At 36.5% G+C, this 23521-nt stretch overlaps 1 protein-coding gene across 1 annotated transcript in view; it reads left to right on the top strand.

The window, feature by feature from the left end:
- DNAJC1 (DnaJ heat shock protein family (Hsp40) member C1) overlaps positions 1–23521 on the top strand; it is a 149484-nt gene that overhangs the window by 119191 nt on the left and 6772 nt on the right. The window contains exon 9 of the mRNA XM_031444710.1: positions 6456–6575. Within this exon, the coding sequence (XP_031300570.1) occupies positions 6456–6575 (120 nt within the window). The remainder of the gene's footprint in view (positions 1–6455; positions 6576–23521) is intronic.

Here is a 23521-nt window from a genome sequence, read left to right as displayed (position 1 = left end):
CAGTCATTCTTTTTGAATAATATAGTAAATATTTATTACTACATAGATACATACACACATACATATATATCTTTTATATAATCTTAGTAAATAATAAAGTAAAAGTTGGGTCTTAATCATTTATAATTTCATCCATAATACTTTTTTTTCCTTTAAGAACTTTGAATTTTACTTGGGTTCTTCTATTGACTTTCTAGGTGACCTTAAGAAAATTATTACACCTCTTTTTGCCAGTTTCCTAACCTTATATAGTTGATGACAGTGTTATTGTTTCGGGAAGAATAGACAGGATATAGCTTTTGTAGAGCATTAGAAAGGTATAGCTAAAATAGACGACAGAGCCACAAATCCTGATTTAGATCCTTTTGCAGAGTATACAGTACTATTCCACAAACAGGGACAAAGTTTTAAATAGGTGGAATATTTATTTGTAATTTAAAATAATCTGAATGCAAAAGAAAAGTTGTGACAAACTACATCTTAAAGAAATTTGCATAACAGTACAATTTCCTTATCTGTATAATGAAAATTTTATGGCACATAATAGATAAATAGATCAATATAACATTAAGAGTCCTGAAATACACACACACAGTGTCAATTGATTTTGTTTTTAATTGATGTAGTCAGTTACAGTGTGTCAATTTCTGGTGTACAGCACAATGTCCCAGTCAAGCATGTATATACATATATTTGTTTTTATATTCTTTTCCATTAAAGATTATTATAAGATATTGAATATACTTTCCTGTGATATACAGAAGAAATTTGTTTTTTTAATCTATTTTTATATATAGTGGCTAACATTTGCAAATCTCAAACTCCCAAATTTATCCCTTCCTACCCCCTTTCCCCCAGTAACCGTAAGATTGTTTACTATGTCTGCGAGTCTGTTTCTGTTTTATAGATGCTTTCATTAGTATCCTCTTTTTTTTCTTTTTTTAGATTCCACATATGAGTGATACCATATATTTGTCTTTCTCTTTCTGGCTTACTTCACTTAGAATGACGATCTCTAGGTCCATCCATGTTGCTGCAAATAGCATTATTTTATTTGTTTTTATGGCTGAGTAGTGTATTCCATGTGACCACATCTTCTTTATCCAGTCATCTGTTGATGGACATTAGGTTGTTCCCATGTCTTAGCTATTGTAAACAGTGCTGCTAGGAACATTGGGGTGCACGTATCTTTTTGAATTAAGGTTCTCTCTGGTTATATGCCCAGGAGTGGGGTTGCTGGATCATATGATAAGTCTGTTTTTAGTCTTTTGAGGAATCTCCATACTGTTTTCCACAGTGGCTGCACCAAACTATATTCCCACCAGCAGTGTAGGAGGGTTCCCTTTTCTCCACACCCTCTCCAGCATTTATCATTTGTGGACTTTTGAATGTTGGCCATTCTGACTGGTGTGAGGTGATACCTCACTGTAGTTTTGATTTGCATTTCTCTGATAATTAGTGATATTGAGCATTTTTTCATGTGCCTATTGCCCATTTGTATGTCTTCACTGGAGAATTGCTTGTTTATGTCTTCTGCCCATTTTTGGATTGGGTTGTTTGTTTTTTTCTTATTAAGTTGTATGAGCTGCTGATATATTATGGAGATTAAGCCCTTGTCAGTCTCATCTTTTGCAAATATTTGCTCCCATTCTGTAGGTTGTCTTTTTGTTTTGCTTATGGGTTTCCTTTGCTGTGTAGAAGCTTGTAAGTTTGATTATGTCCCATTTGTTTATTTTTGTTTTTATTTCTATTGCTTGGGTTGACTGCCCTGGGAGAACATTGCTGAGATTTTGCATGTACCTCTCATTACTGCTTTCTGAATCCCCACAAAAGGGGAGAGTAAAGGAATAAAAAAAAGCAGAGATTAGTACTGTCGGTAAAGACTTGAGACCCCTGTCACACCCTCATGTTACTCCTTATCACTCACCTGTTGGGCCTGTGCAGTAAATTATCGTGAACCTAATTAGCTGTGGTTCTGGATGTGCTCATCTTGGGCCAGCTGCGTCCCTCCACCTGATTTCACTGGGACTTGGCAGGAGGCTGACTCTGCGGCATCCACTCTTGCAGGTTTTCGCTGTCTGCACTGTCCCAGCACTAGCTCTTGCGGTTCCCCTCCACCCATACCTTTGTAAATAAGCCCTCCTGGACAAACAAAATAAGCACTCAACCAAAAGGAAAAAAATAAATCTCTCCAATAGCTTTGTGTGTCATGCAGAGTAAATGAGCCCAAGTCCTCACAGTGGCCTCCAGGCCCTGAACACAATTTGAGCCCCTCACCCTCTGCCGCCTTTGTTGCTCTGTTCCAGCCGCCTGGTCATCTTGCCGTCCCTCAGACATTCTAGACGGGCTCCCACCTCAAGGCCTTTGTGCTTTGCTGTTTGCTATGCCTGCAGTCATCTTTCACTATGTGCCAAAGCACCCCAACACTCAGTGACATAAAATATTTTGACAAGGAATGGATCAAACATCTTTGTGTCCATTTCTCAAAGGGTCCATTTATTTACTATTACTCCTCAAAAGAAGAAGGAATTTGAACTATATGCATTGTCTCGAGCAGTGTTTCTCAAACTATCTATAGTGAAGGACCAGGTTTTAAAAATTATTTCCGTCTGTTGCTGACCGAGTTGTAGTCCTATTGTGCCAAACAGAAATGCAGCTCGCACTTCATGTGACCCATGGTGCTAGTCTGACGACGCCCCAGCTGGCTCATATAAAGGAAGAGCTGACTGATCGCTCTTGGTCCTTGTGGCAGTTTTCAGTTGCTGTAAGTTTCTAACCCTTACTGCAGGTTTCTGAACTTCTCACAGGTGGGTACCAAACTTGTTTGCCATTTGATGCCAGACCACACGTGAGGATCCCTGGTCCAGAGGGGACCTCTCTTTTGGCAAGGTAGCTAAATCATAGATAAAGAGACCTTTTGGGGTGCAATGATTGCTGCTAAAGAATCACATTATAATAGCTTAGGTGAGAGTTTCTCTTCCTAAGAGCGAAAAGACATTTGAAGTGATTTGTTTTCAATTTTGTTGTTTTTTTTTTTTAATATGTATCATTTATCCACATATACAGTCAAGATCAAATAACTGCTCAATTTTCAAGTGGGAAATGAAAATTGTATAGCTGAAAGGCAAATGCACATTCTCAGACACAAAGGTAGAATTAGAGGGTAGCAGGTAATTACATGACTAGATACACAGCTGCATTATTAGGTATGTATCTGATATTTTAACTGTGTGCTATAATAAGGATTTTTTTAGGTAAAATCTGAGAAGTTATGAGTTGAACTGAATCTAAAAAGTTGTTGAATCCAAAATTGTAAGTTCTGTAATTACAAAAATAATGATCATTAATAGGTCATTTCAATAGAAATATTGTTCATTGGGGAGTTTTAATATCTATTAACTAGAACTAGACCTTTTGTCATTAAAGTATAAAAATGCACTATATAAGTACTTTTAAAAATTTTCCTGTAATTTGGTCATGTTTTCAGCACTGAACAAATTGCAGGACAGTTTGTAGTTAACATTTTATGGTCTAACTCTGTGAAGGGAAAGGTATATAGGGGTTACCTTAAAGATACAGTGTGCTTTCCCTTCAGCCTGTCCCCCAAGAATATTAAGGATTTTCACATCTTTGAACATAGCTGATTTTATGACAATCTATCCCAAAGGGATATCATTTGGGAATACAATTTAAATGCTATATCAGCTCTTACTTTAGTAGATCTATTTTGTGGTCACTCCATTAAAGCATTGAATAATTTGAAAACTTTTTATTTTTTATTCAGTACGGAGATTTATTCCCAGAGCGGGACTTTTCTGATGCAAAATTGGAATGCTTGTGTACTCACAACAGCTGTCCCCGCACCATGTGGTATCTTCCATCACTTTACTGTAGAGATGAATTTTTGGCCCAGTGTCTCAGTAATATTGGACACACATGGTTTTAAGTGGCAAGCAGGATGCTTATGCATTCACTTGACTTACACAGCTACAGCTGGCTCCAGATTAGAACAAGGAGACGACATTCACACCACGGCCACCCTCACTCACGGCTGAGGGAGGAGCTGGATCTCAGTAGGTGCTGCTGCTTCTAAAGACACAGCTAACTACTGCCCAGGGATTCACATTCACCACAGTGCCTTACAGCTGTGAGAGAGAGAACATGCATCGCTACAGGGGTTCTCTCAGAGATTTCAGATTATGGTCCTAGTTAATATCGACCTGGTTTTTTAATATTAATAATAAAATCGTGGCTGTGAAACAACAATACAAAAAGGAAAGATTATCAGAGCAGTAGATGATTTTTTAGGCCTAGCCATCCACATATGTGACTTTCATGTTTTCCTTTCTAGGGAAAAAAAATGGCACTGTCCTTTTAGACTCATTAACAAGGAATTAAAATTAGATTGCTTCTTAATGCCCGTTCATATATGTAGCGTGTTTGGAAAGCCAATCTATTAAAAATAGATTATTTTAAAGAATTAGTTTACTATGTGAAACAGTGGCTTACATTGACATTTTTAGACAATACCGTTTGCTCCGGAAATGTTTGTTGTAACTAATGCAGAAATAAGATGACTTGATGTAGTGTGGAATGGCATGGATATCCTATGTGGCTTGAATACTGTAATCTCGGTGCAGCATCAACTTCATGCTCTTTGTGGGATGACTTTGTACTATAAGCTTATATTTAAGTTCGTCTTAACTCTTTTGCATTTCTGAAGCCAATTGGTATAGTTTTTAAAGTTGCAGCTTTTAGCAAAAATTATTTCCTTGAAAATCAATTCTGTCCAAATAATACCTGAATAATACTTTCTCTTAAAGTAGAAACAAACAACTAAAAAGAAAAAAACCTTCAGTGTAAATTTTTAAATTATCTGATATGGAGAATTAGATTTCTGACATTCATTAGATGTCAAAGAAATTCCGACCATACTCAGTGTAGGCTAACTTTTTATAGAAGTGAATTTATGCATGTGTTTCGTTAGGGTTGTACTGATGAATATGTTTGAGGCTTTCAGCTCTTAGTGGATACAAAATAGAATGATTGATAAAATCCTCCCTACTATTGGCTATTATTTACCGACTCTTAAGTGGCAGGTTGTATTTATGCCAATTTATCTGCTTCAGGGAACATTCTTGATAGCAGAACAAAGTGAATAAAAGTAGTTTGCTTTGCAAATGAATGCAAATGGGAGAGCCTTTCGGAAAGCCCTTTAACACGGGCAGTGCACTTTGATTATGAGTGAAGCTGCCATTTGGACATGGTGAAAAGAGCACGCTTGAACCATTGATTGGGGGAGACAGTAAAAAGTCAGGAAGGGCCGCGTTAAGCTTGCAGTGAGGCAGGCGGATGTCAGTGTGGTTAGAGCACAGTGGGAGAGTGACAGGGAGGATTAGTGTCAGGGAGAAGCTTTGCTGTAGCTGTGGAGATAGTCCCTGGGGTCACTCACCTCTGACTGTTGCTCTGTGCTGATGGTTCTGTAATGCAAACGGCCTGATGTATGCCTGTTCATTATCGGAAACGGTGATTAGAAAAGGTATTTGTCTCAAAGGTTCCCTTCTTTCTTTCTCTTCTCTTCTTTATTTTTAATTAAAGGAAAATAAGGTGGCTTCCTCCATCTTTGCTGACTCCTAGAGCCTTGTGTGCTACAGTGTGGCTACTGCCTCTGGCAGGGAATAGTTTAGTGCTAAACTGTATGTAAAGTTGTAACCTGGTTATCTGTTATTTGATAATGGTTTCTTTGGCTTCAGCTTTGGGTATCACCAAGCGGTAGTGCTGAGTAAAATGCAAAGAATATGCTTGCACTTAGAAGTTTTGCTTTTGCAAAAAAGCTTTTGTAATATTTAAGGAATTTCATTCATTTTAATAATTTGATCAACTTTTAAAAGCTGTTTACCTTCTCAGAAGAAATGCTGCTTTGCCTGGACTTGATGGTTTAAGTCTTGGTTGGGAAAGTTTCTTATTTCTTTTCCCAAGTTTTATAAAATGCTAATAGCACTTGATAAGTTAAACTTTTTGAAAATACATGATTTTTTAGAATTAAATGTTACACAGACTGAACAAAAAATATCTGTCTCAGTTCTGTTTCTAAATCAGTACATTTACTTGTTCATATTTTCACGTATGCTTATAGTTTTTTTGTTTTTGTAATCAGGCATTTGTGAGCATTAGTGACATAATGCACCTCAAAACAATGGTCTTTCTTTTTGTAATGTCTTCAAGAGCCTGGGTTCGTGATATTTCTTCTTTGTTATTTGGTTTACATCAGAACTTTTTAAAGGCTACTGAAGCTTTGCACTCTGTTAAGTATGTAGCTCAAACCTTCACCTAAACTATTAGATACATTTTAACGTTATTTTTGCAGACAGTATAATGCCAGTACTTTGGTTCACAGGTTTATTAAATGCTTTTAGCAAACATTCTCTAAATTTTTTTTTTTTAATGTTTTGTAGGCACCTGAATGGACGGAAGAGGACCTCAGCCAGCTGACAAGAAGTATGGTTAAGTTCCCAGGAGGGACCCCAGGTCGATGGGAAAAGATTGCCCACGAATTGGGTCGATCGGTGACAGATGTGAGTTCACTCAGATTTGCATTGCATGGAGAGTGCAAACAACAAACCAGAACAAGGCAACTATGTATCAGGCAGACATAGATGCATCCATATTATCTTTGGAGAAAGGCTACAGTCCTTTTAGGATCTGGAAGCGAACCATTAACGAAATAAGTAAGAAGCAGATGTCAGCCAGTCCCCTGGTCCACAATTAACAGCTGTGTGAGGAATTCTAGTGTTTAGAGACTTAAGCTACTGTAGCCTAGTCACAGAAAAACAATGCTAGTTTCTGTGTTTAGAGTGACCCCTTTAGCTGTGGCAAAAAATAGTCCTCAGATCAGAATTAGAAAATTTATATTTCAGCTGGATCTTTTTAACGTTGAGGTTCAGGTTGCTTTAGGTATTTAGACAGGTGGTTTGCATTAATTAAATGAGCACTCTTCCTAAAATGTTTTATTTCAAGGATGATACCTACCATCCATTTTGACAGTTGTTTAACCCCCTAAAATTTTATGCATATAATTTTAATATATGTAATTATAAATAAAATTTAATATTTACATATAAATATACATTTATACATGTATGACTCATCATACCTACCATTTAAAAGACAAAGTGTTTACCTGGAAAGTTTTAGATTTAACACTTTGGAAATTTAGAGCAGAGAATCATAAAAGCACCTATCACAGCACCAAACATGTACTAAATAATTTATTGAACTTATTTTAAAATAAATCCTTTAGATCTAAAATATTTAAGAGGTTACTAAAAGCAAAGATTCAATTCTGTTAGTACACCTTTGGGTCTTAAATCCTGCAAAAGAATTAAAACACAACTACCAAAAAAAAAAAAAAAACCAACCAACCTGTTGCATAAATGCTATAAGTTATTTTTCATAGTAAACTTCCACTTTTTAATTTAGAAGCAAACTTACAAAACATATGACTTTTTTTGTTCTTTTTTGATAGGAGCTGCTTTGAGAATTTTAAATTATATAAATGTTTTTACTACCATATTTAAAATCACATATTTGAATTTTGTAAGATATTTTTCATTATTTTGGCTTCAGAGTTAAAGTCTGATCATGTGGAAAATTACCCCTTGTACGTTTTTTTTGCTATTTCATAATGAGACCAGTTAGCTTTGGTGACTGGAGAAAAGTCGTAAGGATACCTTTTCTTCTGCTAAGAATGTTACTGGGATGTGCATTTTATTATCTGGCTTAAAGGCTGTTTGTAAAAGATAAGTTAATGACTTATCAGTAAATATCTGACCAGATTAAAGATATTCCATCCTTAGTGATGTTTAAGTACTATAATCCTCTGACTATACTACTATTGTTAATATGATGATTAACAGAAATTACTAAAATAAGTTTTAGAAAATCATAAACAAGCATTGGTTTAAAAGGGTGCAGTTGGCTAATGAGAGAGACTAGTTCACTATTTAGTATCACCCTTGAAGACAGCCCTGCCTTAACTTTTTAAATAATATTTCTGTGACACCTTACAATTAATGATAGAGGCGAGTAAGAAATTGATTAGAGCAACATTTTAAATTTGTTGTCATTAAAATTTGGTTAAATTTTTATCTATATTTTTAAGAGGAGAGAGATGAACATTTAAATGCTAAGAATATACATGATGTAACCAACAGAGCCTTGAAGTGGCTAGTTAGTATTATAGATACAGAAAATCCACATAACTTACAAGCATAGCCTTAGTGCAGTCTTGGTATATATAAAGTCATCTTTTCATACTTTTGCAAATTCATCCCATAGGTTCATTCTTTAAATTCTTTTCTTACCCAAAAGAGACTGATTCAGTGTATACAATAGATATTTTTTCCTTTTACCATGGAAGTAGCAAATACGACTTTTTGAGATGTTTTTACTCTCCAAGTATTAGTTCTATTTTCAAAAGACCGCAAAAGTACCTTGGGAATAAACCTTAACTTTTGGGGCGCTAAAACTGCCATTGTAACTTTTCTTCTGTACCCGTATACACATATATAGACTCATACTCTGTGTTCATTCTGTGAGCATCGTCTCTATGGCTAGACTGTACATTTCATTCCAGTAACTACACATACACACAGACTGGAAACCTCTCTCTCTCTCTCTAGAAGAGGACAGGTGTCTAAAGACTCAGAAGTCACTTTAGTGAACACACAGTGAATTACACTGAAGCAGCTAAAATGAGTTTGGCTAATACAGTTCCTTTAGTAGAATGTTAAGTGAAAGTTGACCATACTTTGGAAGATCACTGATACTTTTTGGCGTATGGTGGTAATTAGATTTGTTTTCATTAAGCATTTGACTCTGAAAAAGAAAGCAAGTTCAGTTTGCTGTCATCGGAAGTCCTGCACACTGACCGGCCACCTGTACCCATTCGCCCTAGCTCTGTACATCTGGCCTTTGACTTTGCTAAGTGTGTAGCTTCAGGCTTAGTTCTCTTTCCTTCAAGAAACAACTGACCTTTTTGGGGGAGGGGTGAGTGTGCCTGTGGTGGTATCTATAAATTTTTTATTTGGTTTGGCAGATTACAGTGAAAAATTCATTTTATTCCTCAATTAAGAAAGGAGTTTTCTGTGTATTAATTGTCATAATTAATGAGTTAAAGTGCTAAATTCTACTCTGGAGCAATGTTATTAGCTTTGTAAAAAAAAAAAAAAAAAAACAATGCAAAGTGTATGTGAGTATGTGAAGTCAGATATACCTAAGCAGCAAGGCCTGCTTTATTACGATGAAATATTTTCAGTGTTAATCTGTGTCTTTCAATCAGACAATTTTGGTAACCACAAAGGACACTCAAATTGTAAAAATAACAGAGGAAACAAAAACTGTCTGGCTTGTAAAACCAACTTTAATGTGGTTATTAACTGCAGGTTTTCTAAATTAAGGTCAGGGAGCCTCAGATTTCTTGCTTGTGAAATAATATCATTCCTCTTGCCCGAAAGGATGTAAACCGATTCTACTTCTCTCTGTGGTCACTAATCTCTTGCATTCTGGTTGTGATAACAGACCGATTAGAGATTTTCTTCCTGCTTAGAAAAGGCCCAGGTAGGCAGCAAAACAGAAGATAGGTGGTTAGATTTATCATTTGCTTAGTGCCACAGTGAGGCATAAGGGGCGTGCAGATAAGCGTCCCCAAATGTGAGTGAAAAGGAGGAGGAAAAATGACAAAATTCCCAGTTTTCTTTTTTATAGCCACAAGGGTGGAGGAGATAACCTGGTGGGGGAGTCGTGCTGTTAGGGCAGTTGTTTCAGAAAACATCTGTGGACTATTCAATAGCAAGTAAACTTTTATCAGTGAACTAAGTATGTAGTATATATAATGCTGAATGGCATGTGTTAGTTAACATTTGAAATATTTTATCTATAATAAAGTGTTACACTTTAGGTATATCTTAGTTAAAACTTTGCATTTATTAAACAAAGCTAATAACATCGCTTGTATTTATCCAGAGTAGAATTCAGCAATTTAACTCGTATATATTTTTGGCAAATATTTATTATTGCTGTTCCTTTTAGAGTCAGACCAGTCCTCCACAAGTTGCAAAGGTGACAGGTTCATTGTCACCACCCTCTTCATCAGGCTGACTGCCCCAGCACTTCTCTCCCTGAGCCTGACCTCATGCTCCTCTCCCTCTCCCCTCCTCCGCCTCATGACTTTTAAAGGTATTTCAGTTTTACAAGGAATGGGTCCTTCATCCAGTTCTTGCTAGGTGAGTCACTAGCTAATCTAATAGTCAGTTTTCAATCTGATATTAATACATGATAGTTTAATGTGTTACCACATTACTCACATACACGTTTTAATCGGAGCCTTCAGGTCCTTATCCCAAATATATGAATGATTGATGTAAGAATTTCAGGCAACTTGGTTGCCTTTTTGAAGGAAAGAGAAGGCAGAACATTATTTTGAGAGAGTAGGACCTTTTAGTGTCCATCAGAGAAAACTACGTAGTTAATTGCTTAATCTGTCTATTGGCCTGGTTAGAGTTTTGCTATATATTATGATTTCTGGGCCAGAGGTTTATAGATTCACATTCTGTGTCACCATTGCTATCTCAGCTTTGAACAAAGTTACATGTAGAACCGGATTATAAATTATATAAATTACTGCATGAGAATAACATTGCAAAAATCAGATAAGAGATCAAAACATTTTTAACTGCTTTAAGTGATGCTATTGACTATGCTATCATTCATTTTTATAGTATTTTACGTTTTTCAAAACATTTAAATATGTTATTTTACTTGACCTTCACAACAGCATTGTGGAAACAGGCAAAAATTATTTATACCCATTTTACACTTGAGTAAACTGCTACTTAGAATTTATTCAAGGCAACACAAGTATTAGTGGAGGTATGGAACAATATTAGATATTTTGATTCCTCATGTAATATGTTCTTATCACTACTTAATACTGTTTTATTGCTGGATATATGAAAAACACTTAGAGATTTATCCTTAGACCTTTTTTGGTAAAACTGTGTTCATAGGGAAAAAAAATTTCTTTTGAGTGTATTTCTAAAAGTTTCTTCTAATCATCTGTAATGAAAAATGACTTCTATAAACATCTTGCTGTTGATCATTCTAGACATTAGTCTTCTAGATTCATCTGCACTTCACTAGGAAACATGAGCTGCTCTCCATGACAGTGCAGATCCGCATCACGTTTCTAAACACCTACAACTACTCCCTGTTGTCTTCATATAAGTAAGGAGCATCCCACTGACTTGTTATTTAAATTGCTTCCTTTGGGGCTATTTTACTAGGATTTTTTTTCTTCATTCATCTTCTCATTTGTATCTCTTTCCTTAGCTTATATGCCTAGAAGTAGGCTGCTTGGTTCAAGAATATGATTGTTTTTAGACCCTTTGATGACTCTAAAATTGGCCTCAAGAAATCTACAGTGCTTCTGGTAGTAAGAGAGGGGACACTGCCTCAGTCTCACAAACACTGATCATGTTTTGCTTCCCACCACGGCTCATCAAATAAGTGGAAAGTGCTGTAGCTCTGATTTCTGTAACTTACCTCCTTACTTGTCTTATTTCAGATAGAGTTGTGTTAATTCATAAGAATTTTAGGATCGATAGTTCTACCTTCTTGAAAATAATACTTTATCATTTACTTTATATCATATTTTGTTATCTTACTTGATTGTATTAGCTAACAATTCCAAAGAAATGTTATATTACACTAATAGTGATTAGTGAAGACTTTTTGCTCAACATTTTAATAAGAAAACCTAATGTTTAGCCATTAATTTTAGTATTTGTCATTGATATGAGACTACTTATACTAGGGAAATGTCCTTCAATTTAATTTTTCCAATTCAAATTTGTTATGTTCAGGAACAGATGTGAAATTTTAACAATGTTTTTTAACATCCCTTGACTTGATCATATAATTGTCTCATATGGCTTGAGGATGAATATCTTGTCAAGGTACTCTTTTTGTATTTCCAAGATAAAAGATTAGTAATATATAACCAAGTTTAATAAACAGCTAGATTTTATTTGTTCATTTATTTAGAATTCTTGCATTTATGTATCTTTAAATTACTATAGAACTTTTGGTGTTTTGTTAATTGGGTATCTGTAGGTAAGGTTATACCAGGCTTCCAGAATCAGTTTATTATACCTGCCTTCCAACATCTAGAGGGTCAAGAGACTCCTGAATTAAGACAAAAGGAAAGGATGCTATTTTAAAAACCAGAAAAATAAGTATTCAAATAAGTAGAATGGTTGAAAGTTATCATCAGGAAAACCTCTGAGAGAGCAGAATAAAGAGACAAGTAATTTTAAAATACTTATTAAAAAAGATAAGGAATACATGGAATCAGTCCAAGAGATCAAAATCTTACTTTAAAAGTTCCAGCTAGACAGAAAACAGACACAAGAGCATTATTCAGTAAATAACACAAGGAGGTTTTCCAGGGTGAAGAAACACCTGGAAACTTACAAGGTGGTCTCTTATAAGAGCCTTCCACAGTCAAGTAGAATACATGGAAACAATCCTGGGAAATTCATGAACACTGACTCCACAGAAGATCTTTAAAGCTTCTAGGGAGAAGAAACCTCCAAGGTAAGGCAGGTCAGAGTGACAGCAGATTGCTTAGCAACACTAGATTCTGGGAGACCAGGGAACGATGCCTTCACAGTTCAAGGAGAGATGGTTCTGAACCTAGAACAGACCAAGCGTGTGGTACTTACACAGGGGAAGGACTCATACTCATACTCCCGAGACTGCACTCCAGCAAACAAGGAATAAATCAACAACGAGGAGTCCACGAATAGTGGATGCAGCCCAGTGAACAGAATTTCCAAGACCCCACAGTGATCTAGCCGGTCACTCCACGGCGGAGTAGGGGAGCAAAGGACTGGGTGAGAGCAACAGCAGAAATGTACGTACGTGAACAAAAGTCAGCTAGACGCTCCTCAAACAACAGAAAACCATTCAAAAGAGGCACAGTCCAAATTTAAGTTCAGGCATACCTCGGATACTACAGATTCAGTTCCAGACCACTGAAATAAAGCAACTATTGCAATAAACCGACTCCCATGAATTGTTTGGTTTCCCAGTGCATCTTAAAGTTACGCTTATGCTGTCGTGTAGTCTGTTAAGTGTGCAGTAGCATCACGTCCAAAGATGGACATGCTTTAATTTTAAAAATTTATTACTAAAAAATGCTAACCATCATCTGAGCCTTCAGTGTCTTAATTTTTTTAATTTTAAATAAAAAAACTAATTACCCCCCCAAAATCAACAAAAGTAAAAAAAAAAAAAATTTTTTTTATTTTAAAGGATGTACTGGGGATTGAACCCATAACCTCATGCATGCTAATAAGCACGTACTCTACCACTGAACTCTACCCTCCCCGAGTGTCTTAATTTTTGTGCAGTAGTAACATTAAAGATCACTGATCACACACCACCATGACAAATATAATAATGAAAAGGTTTACAATATCATCAGAATTATCAAGATGTAACAGAGACACGAGATGAGCAAATGCTGTTGGAAAAATGGCACTGGTAGACTTTCTTGACACAGAGTTGCCACAAACCTTCAATTTCTAAAAAACCCGCAGTATCTATTAAGCACAGTAACACAAAGCACAGAAAAATGAGGTCTGCCTGTGTGCTGAAAAGTAGAATGATGCAAAGGACAAAAGAATTAGATACAGAGAACATTCTCCTTTAAGTGACACCAAAAGTGTGAGCACAGCATAGTACTTGTCTCCACAGGGAGAACCAGATCATGACTATGCAAGATCTTCCACAACAGTTTTTCATAGTCCAAACATTTTACATATTTTACAGATGGTTCTCCAGTATTTTAGATCAACAAACTGTGGAAGACTATGGCAACTTGTCCCTCAAAATATGTTCTCCCCTTCTCTGGTAATAGATCTGTGGTCAGGCACATATTTGCCCAGAAACACTGCACTTCCACGCCCCCCAGGCTCTGCTCAGGGTAGGTTACTAATTTCTTCTCAGAGGAACATAACTGAAGTAATGTGTGTTGCTAGGGGCTCTTCCTCACTCTTCCCTTCCGCGGAGCTGGAATACCAGTTTGCCTGCAACTAAGCTGCAACCATGCAGGCAAAGACAATTGCCCAAAAGAACAGCAGAGAAGCACGATGGAAAAAACCCGAACGTGTGGAGTGAAAGAAAAATTGTAGAGCATGACAAGTGCAGTGAAGAAAGATAAAGCAGAGTAAGAGGTTAGAGACTGCAGGGAGTTGCGATTTAAAATAGGATTCTCAGGAAAGTCCTCTCGAAGAGGTGATGTTTGAGCAGAGACACAAAGCAAGTGAGGGAGCAAGGTTATCTGAGAAAGAGCATCCCAGACGGCATGTACAGGGGCTCTGAGGCAGGAGCATGCTTGGGGCGTGCAGAGCCCAGCAAGGAGCTCATGATGTGTCTGACCAGGAGAGGATTAGAGTGGATGAGGCCAAGAGCTAGTGGAGGAACAGACCACTGTGACCTCATTGGCGAAGGTGAAGATTTTGGATTTTACTCTGAAATGAGAAAGCACTAGAAGATTCTGAGCAAAGAAGTGCAAGATCTAAAAGGGTCATTCTGACTGCTTTTGGAGGAAGATGCTGTGGCAGGAGACGTGTGGAAGCAGGAAGGCAGGCTATGAGGCTATTTCAGTTATCCTTGCAAAAGATGATGGTAGTGTGGACCGGGGTTATTGGCAGAGGTGGGAAAAGAGGTTGAATTCAGGATGTAATACACCAAAAGCATATTGTTTAGTTATATGTACTTGTAAGCATCAGAACTGTGACCAGAAATGAGTGCCTCTGGGGGTAGGGTACATGGCTTTTCATAGAAGCCCTTATTGTAAACTGGTGATTTTTTTTTTTTTTTTAGCTATGTACATTTTTTACTTTGATTTTTAAAACTACTTTTAAAAATTTAAAGAAAAAATATTTGACCTTTAGTATCTTTCCATGTCAATATATATGGCCCTACCTCATCCTTTTTATTTTTTTTAATAGTAAAAGCTTTGCTGATTTACTAATATAGGAAAAACAATCCTAAAATTTGTATGGGACCACAAAGGACCCCAAATAGCCAAAACAATCTTGAGAAAGAATAAAGCTTGGCGACATCACATGTCCTGATTGCAAAATATGTTATAAAGCTACAGTAATCAAACCAGTGTGGCACGGGCAGCTGACACCTAGGCCCAGGAGGGCAGTGGGAGTGCTCCACCTCTACCTGAAACACTTTCCAGACTGTCCCTTCAACAAAGACAGCTTTATTAGAGGATTTCTACAGCCATCTATTAATATTTTTGCCTGCCTATATATTCCCCTGTCAAAGAGCCTTGAGGGCTAATTTGAATGTTCTAGCAAAGGAATAACAGCCATGCGCAGACCCTTGTCCAGAAAATGTCCTCCCTTTATCTGGTTTAGTTTTCTTCCACAGAGGATGCCCCTTAAGGAGGAGAAAACAGAGTTTTGGAGAGGGAAGAACAAGATACCCACCCAGCCTGCTGTATTCTTAGACCCCTCACATGTCGGCAGGGTGACGGGTATTACTGCAGATCTCTGACACACAGTGGAGAAATCAGAGTACAACGGGCTTGAATCTTTACTAAGTTCACCTAGTTGGTGACTGACAGTAACTCAAGGGAAGTCATACAGAATTGGCCTTAAGAGGTGAGGCCAAACTCCCAAACTGTCAATTCACAATGTTTTGGATTGCTCTTGTCTTAATTCAGCCAATACTGATTTAGAAGTAAAAGACTTTTTCAAAACAATAAACAATAATTTTCTTTCTTATAAGCATAGTCCTCATTAACCTGAAATCTGTTGAATGAGTATGCAAGGAAATAACCAGATTGGAAGCTCCCTGAGGTGGGCGAGACTATGTCATATATACACCACTGTTCTCAGCATGGTGATACGCTAAGTCAGGCTTTGACTTGAAAGATAATTCTTTAATAATGTCACATCAAGTCAATCACAGGATATTTGAACTAAAAAAGAAACCATTAATGCAGTATTTTATTTTATGGCTAAAGAAGTATAGTGGAAAGAGAACAGAATTTAAAAGAAAATCCTTAACCCTACCATTTATGGGCTGTGTGATTTTGCAGGTCCCATGTCACTCTGAGCTTCAGTGTCTTAGTCTGTGATATGAATTTCACAGCATAGCTAGAGGGTGAAATGTGATCGCATTATGAAAATACTTTGTTAATGTGAGCCATTACACAATTGTAAATCACTATAATAATCACTTTTATTGCAGATGTGAGTTCTAGAAAGAGGTAACATTTGTTCAAGGCGACAGAGCTAGTTAACAGAAGCCTGGGACTAAGAACCCAGGTTGTTTGACTCTTATTTAAGGCGCACTGTCCTACTGGTTAAGCAAAGACTTGATTTTTAACCCTGCATATAGGACAGCAGTATTGTCTGTCATGCCTAGATCAAATACCATTCAAAGTTTTCTGAGATTTTGGGCCAAAGGGGGATAAATTTGAGAGCAGAGTTTTTCATGTCCCAAGACACTAGCCAGTTCATGGAGCTGTAACTCCAGGGAGCACTATAAGCAGCTGCTTTCTCAGATGTCCTTTGAATATTTGAACTACAGAACTTCTCAAAGTCTCATTAATTGCTAACTGAATACTTGTTCATCTTCCTCCATGATTCAGTCAAGCAAAACATACTTGCAGATTACATGAAAACTTCTCTCTCTATATATATATATCTCCCATTTACCATTCATAGAAGTTTTTTCTAGATCTTATTTAGTGTCCTATATTACTAATATACTGAGTTTGTAATTTGCACTCACTCATCAGAACCCTGTATCTTACACCAAGAGGATTTATCTTCTTTTTAAAGTCTAGATCCAATACACTAGTTACAGTGACATTCACTTTGAATACTATGGATTTTTTTTCATAAAGGAACTGGTTTCTCACAGTATAATCTGTGGTCTGGCACCATACTTTATTGTAGGGGTTTATTTTATTACCCTGAATTATTTGCTTAACTCTTTCTTATATGTATAGCTTAGAGACGAAGCAAGTCAGTAGACTGGTGACCCTTGAGCTGATGTTGATAAGAATTAATGCAATTTAAAATTGCTTCCTTGTGCTAAAAATGTGAGGATCCCATTAAAATAAGAGGAAAGTGGGTGAATATATGTTGGGTTCTTACAATACAATACCTTGCTGATAGACTAAAAATATCTGCAAAACTACACTACTGTCTGTTATTAGTATTTCCTCCCAGTAAATGGCCACCTGCATTACTTATAAAGCATTATTCAGAAAGTTAATGGAAGGCCCTCTTCGATAATGATTAAGATGAACATTGTTATTTCTTGTATTTTCTATCCAGACAGAGAATCCAGAGAAAAAGTTAAAGACATTGGAGAAATAATAAGAATGAATATCACTGCTTTCTACCAGTTGGAAACATTTTTCAGGTGTTTTATTTCATGTTTAGGTGTGCCCTTTTTGTTGGAAAGCTACAGTAGTTTCTGGTTATAATGAGTGCTAGATTCAGCAAAAAGCTAGCCAAAGTTAAATACAACTGAATGAAAATACAGTTGGTCCTTGAACAATGAGGGGGTTGAGGGCACCAATCCCCTGCACAGTCAGAAATCCTCATAACTTTACAGTCGGCCCTCTGGGTCCACAGTTCTGCACCCTTGGACTCAACCAGCCATGGGCCGTGTAGTACTTTGGTACATATTTATTGAAAAAACTCCACATGTAAGTGGATCTGCGCAGTTCTAACCTGTGTTATTCGAGGGTCAACTGTAATGGACTCCATAGTTACATAACATATTAACAGAATAGCTAAAATGTCATCAGGTCAGCCAGAATTTGGAAAAAAACCACCTGAGGTTATCCCTAGTAGTCAGCATTTGTTTTCAGAGTTATCTGAGGATGTCAGGAATGAGTATACACTTTATCTAGCTTAGAAAATTAGAAAATTCCTCAGTATGTTGAGTAGAGATACGCCACTGTGAAACTATCCTCTGATCCTAACTGTATCCTATGGAATATAATTTTCATTTTGCTAAGTTAATTTTCTGTTACTCTCATCAGTGTTTTCACTGAAAGGAATGAAACCTATTTTAGACTTTTTCATTCACTCCAGCCTAACCCCTATGTCCCAGATTTGATCATAGAGCCCCTATTCCATAAGATAACGAGTTAAAGCTGAGTTAAGAAACAATTGCATAAAATAATAGATATGTGATATTATTGCTGGGCCTGTAACAGAAGGGTAATATTTGTGTAATATATTTGCCAATAACAGCACAAAGAGGATGGGTGGGAGCAAAGCTGTGTGGGCTGAGTAAACTACTGCAGATGGCTAAGTAGTAATTATGAGAATGTATTACTGGGTTTGTAACATGAATAGATAAAGTATGTATAATGGTCATACCACAACATAGGGGGAAAGGGAATAGAGCTACATAGAATTAATGTTTCTGTGCATCACTAGAATTAAGGTGGTATAAATCTGAAGCTGATTCTCGTAAGTTAAGATGTATATTATAAGCCCTAAAACAACGTCTAAAAAATAAACCTCAAAGTACAGTAAACAAATCATTAAATTAAAATGTTACATTAGAAAATACTTAGCAGTAATAGAGGAACAGAGAACAAAAAAAAAAGACATTTAAAAAGTTAAAAGAAACCAGTCTCAACTATACCAATAACAACTTTAAATGTAAGTGGATTAAACAATCCAATCAAAAGAGAGATTATCAGGATAATTAATCATGATCCCTGTGTGGTCCACAGGAGACACACTTTAGAATCAGAGATGGAAATAAAAGGATGGAAAAAAAGATACATTGTGCAAATAGCAACCATAAGGAAGCTGGAGTGGGTATACTAATGTTAGACAAAATAGACTTGAAAACAAAAAAGTTACTAGAGATAAAGAGGAACATTTTATAATCATCAAAAGGCCACTCCAGGAAAATGTAAGTCACAAGCATATGCATCTAATAGTAGAGCATCAAAGCAGATATAGCAAAACTGACATAAATGAAGAGAGAGATAGATGATTCGACAATAATAGTTGGAAATTTCAGTGCCTACACTTTCAATGATGGATAGAACCACGAGACAGAAGATCAGCAAGGAAGACTTGAACAATGTGATAAACTGGCTAGACCTGACAGATCTCTCTAGAAAACTTCACCCAACAACAACAGAACATAGATTCCTCAAGCAAACATGGAACATATTCCAGGACAGGCCATACGGCAGGCTATTAGACAAGTTGTAAAAGACAGAAGTAATACAGCATACATTCTCTGTTCCCAAAAGAATGAGATTAGAAATCAGTAGCAGGGAACAAAACTGGGAAAATCAATAGATTTCTGAATTAAAAGACCAATGAGTCAAAGAAAGAAAAAATCACAAAGGGAATTAAAATTCTTAAAGATAAATGAAAATAAAGACACAACACACTGAAATTTAAGGAATGCAGCTAATGTGGTCAGAGAGGGACATTTATCGCTGGAAGTGCCTTTATTAAGAAAGAACAACGATCTCAAACCAGTAATCTAAACTTCCACCCTAAGACACTGGAAACTATAAACTATACTTAAAGCAGAAGAAAGGAAATCATAAAAAGTAGAGCAGAACTTAATAGAGACTAGAAAAGCAATGGAGAAAAGTCAGTAAATCAAAAAGCTGATTCTTTGAAAATATCAATAAAATTGACATTTAAATAGATTGACAACAAAGAAAAAGGACTCAAGTTAATAGAATCAGAAATGAAAAAAAGGCACATCACTACCAACCTTACAGAAATAAAAAGGACTGTAAGGGAATACTATGAACAAATGTAAGCTAAGAAATCAGATACCTGTTTTTCTAATAGATATAGATGAAATGGACAAATTCCTAGAAGGACATTAACTAGTAAAACTGAATCAAGAAGAAATAGACAATTGAAATAGACCTAAAACAGGTAAAGAGATTGAATTAGTAATTTAAAAAGTTAAAGACCTAGTCACAAAGAAAAGCCGGGCCCAGATGACTTCACCACTGAATTCTTCCAAACATTCAAAGAAGAATTAATACCAAAATTCCACACACCTTTCAAAAAATAAAAGAGGGCAAATACTTCCCAACACATTTTATGAAGCCAGTATTACCCTAACACCAAACAAAAGACATGAGAAGAAAACTATAGACTAATATTTATGAATATACATGCAAAAATTCTCAACAAAATATAGCATACCAAATCCAGCAGCTTATAAAAATAATTACATACCCTAATCAAGGAGGGTTATCGCAAGAATGCAAAGTTGATTCAATAGCTGAAAATCAGTTAATGTAAATTCATCATATCAGTAGAACAGAAAACAAGATCATCTCAAAAGCAGCACTTGACAAAATCCAATGCCCTTGCATGATAAAAACACTCAACAGATTAGGAACAAAAGGGAAGTGCCTCGACCTGACCAAGAACATCTACTAAGACCCCACAGGTAACATCATGCTTACAGGGGAAAGAGCGGATGTCTTCCTGCTAAGATCAGGAACAAGGCAAGGATGTCTGATCTCACCACTTCTATTCAACACTGTCATGGAGGTTCTAGCCAGGGCGGTTAGGCAAGAAAAAGAAATATAATTGAAAAGAAAGAAATAAACTCTCCCTACTTGCAGATGACATGATTTTATATAAACAAAAATATTTTATTTTGACATCCCTGCAATGAACAACCTGAAAATGAAAGTAGTAATTTCATTCACAATAGTATCAAAAAGAATACAATAACTTGGGAATAAATTTAACAAAAGAAGTACAAACTTGGGCTTGGAAAACTATAAAACACTACTAAAGAAGATCTAGATAAGTGGATCATGGGCCTGTTCATGGATCAGAAGATTTAACCTTGTCAAGACTGCAGCAGTCCCCTAAATGTAAGCGCTGAAGCTGTACACCTCTCAGGAGAAAGTAGAAGGGCAAATCTTGATGACTTTGGATTTGGCAAAAGGGCTTAGATATGATACCGAAAGTCCAAGCAACCAAAAAAAAAAAAAAATTTTGGACATCATCAAAATTAAACTTTGATGCTTCACAGGACACCAGTAAGAAAGTGAAAGGACAACCCACAGAAGGAGAGGAAATATTTTCCAATCTTTATCTGATGAAGGACTTTCATCCAGAATATATAAAGAGCCCTTACAACTCAGTAACGAAGACAAATCACCCAGGTGAAAAATGGACAAAGGATTGAAATGGACATTTCTCCAGAGAAGATATACAGATCACTAATAAACACATGAAAAAAAGTTCAGTATCGTTAGTCACTAGGGAAATGCAAATCAAAACCACAAGATACCACTTCACACCCACTGGGATGTGCAGTAAGACCAAACAATGGATAATAACAAGTTTTATGAAAGACGTAGCAAAATCAGAAGCCTCATATACTGCTGATGTGAATGTAAAATGGTGCAGCCACGGTGGAAAACAGTCTGGCAGTTCCTCAAAAAGTTAAACACAGAGTCACCATTTGACTTAGCACTTCCACTCCTAGGTATATACTCAAGATAAATGAAAACATGCCCACACAAAAACTTACACACAAATATTTATAGCAGCATTATTCATAAGAGCCAAAAGATGGAAACAACACAAACACTTACCAACTGATAACATGAATAAACAAAATGTGAAAAATCCATACAATGGAATATTATTCCTCAATAAAAAGGAATGAAGTAGTGATACATGGCTGCAACTTCGATGAACCTGGAAAACGTTACCCTACGTGAAAGAAGCCAGCCACAAAAATTCACATATTATAGGATTCTGTTCACATAAGTTGAGAATAGAGAAATCTACAAAGACAGAAAGTAGATTTGTGGTGTTTAGTGCGTGACAAGGGATGGGGTGGGATGAGGAGGGAGAATGGTAGCTAAAGGGGACAGGAGTTCTTTCTGAAGTGATGAAAATACTCAAAAGTGGGCCATCCTGATGGTCTCACATATTTGAATATACTGAAAACCACTGAATTGTACAGTATGCGAATTATTTCTCAGTTAAGCTATTTAAAAAAGAAAAAGAATAAGGGAAGTCTTTGTATACTATTCTGGAATAATCTCCAAAATATTTTGTTAAATAAGAAAACAAGATGCAGAAGAAAAAACAAGAATGATTCCATTTCCTATACATAGGTTGTATATCCTATAGTTACCTGAACCTATGTGTTAAAATTCATAGAACTGTACAATGAAAGAGAAAAGGGTAATTTTATTGCATGATAATGTAAAAATATAAAATTTTAAAAAATATACAGTAGAAATTGAGATGGGGGAGAATTGTCACCAGAATTGGTAGCCCTGGTAGTGGACATTAGGGAAGTCTTCAAGAGGAAAGTCACAGTTGAGAGTACCCTGAAGGATGGTTTTGCTCTGGATGGATAGATACTTAAACAGAGGTTTGATGAAGAAAGGAAAATCACTTCTGACAAATGTTAACAGTGTCCAAGACTGCAGGGTAGGGAATTTCTGACCATCTGGGGGGCGTTAATTGTTTTAGTTTGCTGGAAGGAAGGATGCGTACAGGAAAGAGAACAGATCAGACTGTGGGTTACCTTGCACATCGAGGTGAGAATTGAACACTTTATTGTCATTGATGGGCCGTCAAAGATATTTGAATAGAACTCTGCCTTAGGGATGTTGTTCTATAGGAACTACTAGTAAGTAAGTTGTGGAACAGTTAGAATGCTGTTGTATGAATTCAGTCAGGTGAGACTGGAGGACAACACAGGAAGTGGAGATCTGACAGAGAAGGGAACAGGTGGCACCAATCTTGTGAGGAGCATGGTGGCTGACTGGGGAGGGAGGAAAAATGTCCAAAAGCTGATTATCTGGTTTCGAGCCTGGGTGACTGGGAAGATAGAACTACCACTAAGAAGAGGAAGGAAGAGCAGAGAAGGTGATGAGCTTAGCTTGGGCTCTGTTAGTTTGAGGAGCTAGGAGACCTCTACATAAGAGACTTCATGGCAGTTGGAGAGGGAACCACGTGGTAGTCGGCACCGCATCTGCAGATTCAACCAACCTCAGATGGGAAATACTTGGGGGAAAAAAGTTCAGAAAGTTCCAAAAAGCGAAACTTGAATTTGCCCCACATGGGCAACTACTTAAACAGCATTTACATTGTATTAGGTATCGTAAGTAATCTAGAGATGATTTAAAATATACAAGAGGATATGCCTAGGTTATATGCAAATACTATGTCATTTTTTTTCTTTTTTCTTTTTTTTTTCTTAGGGAAAGAGGTTTATTTATTCACTTATTTTTTTAAGTGGAGGCACTGGGGATTGAACTCAGGACCTTGTGCATGCTAGGCAGGCACTCTACCACTGAGCTGTCTCCCAATACTACGTTATTTTAGATAAGGAACTTGAGCATCCTCGAGGAGGGTCCTGGAACCCA

This window comes from Camelus dromedarius, chromosome 26 (genome assembly GCF_036321535.1).
Source record: "Camelus dromedarius isolate mCamDro1 chromosome 26, mCamDro1.pat, whole genome shotgun sequence".
NCBI classification, from domain to species: Eukaryota; Metazoa; Chordata; class Mammalia; order Artiodactyla; family Camelidae; genus Camelus; species Camelus dromedarius.
The sequence above is the reverse complement of the archived record's forward strand: the minus strand, read 5'-3'. Positions and strand labels throughout refer to the sequence as shown.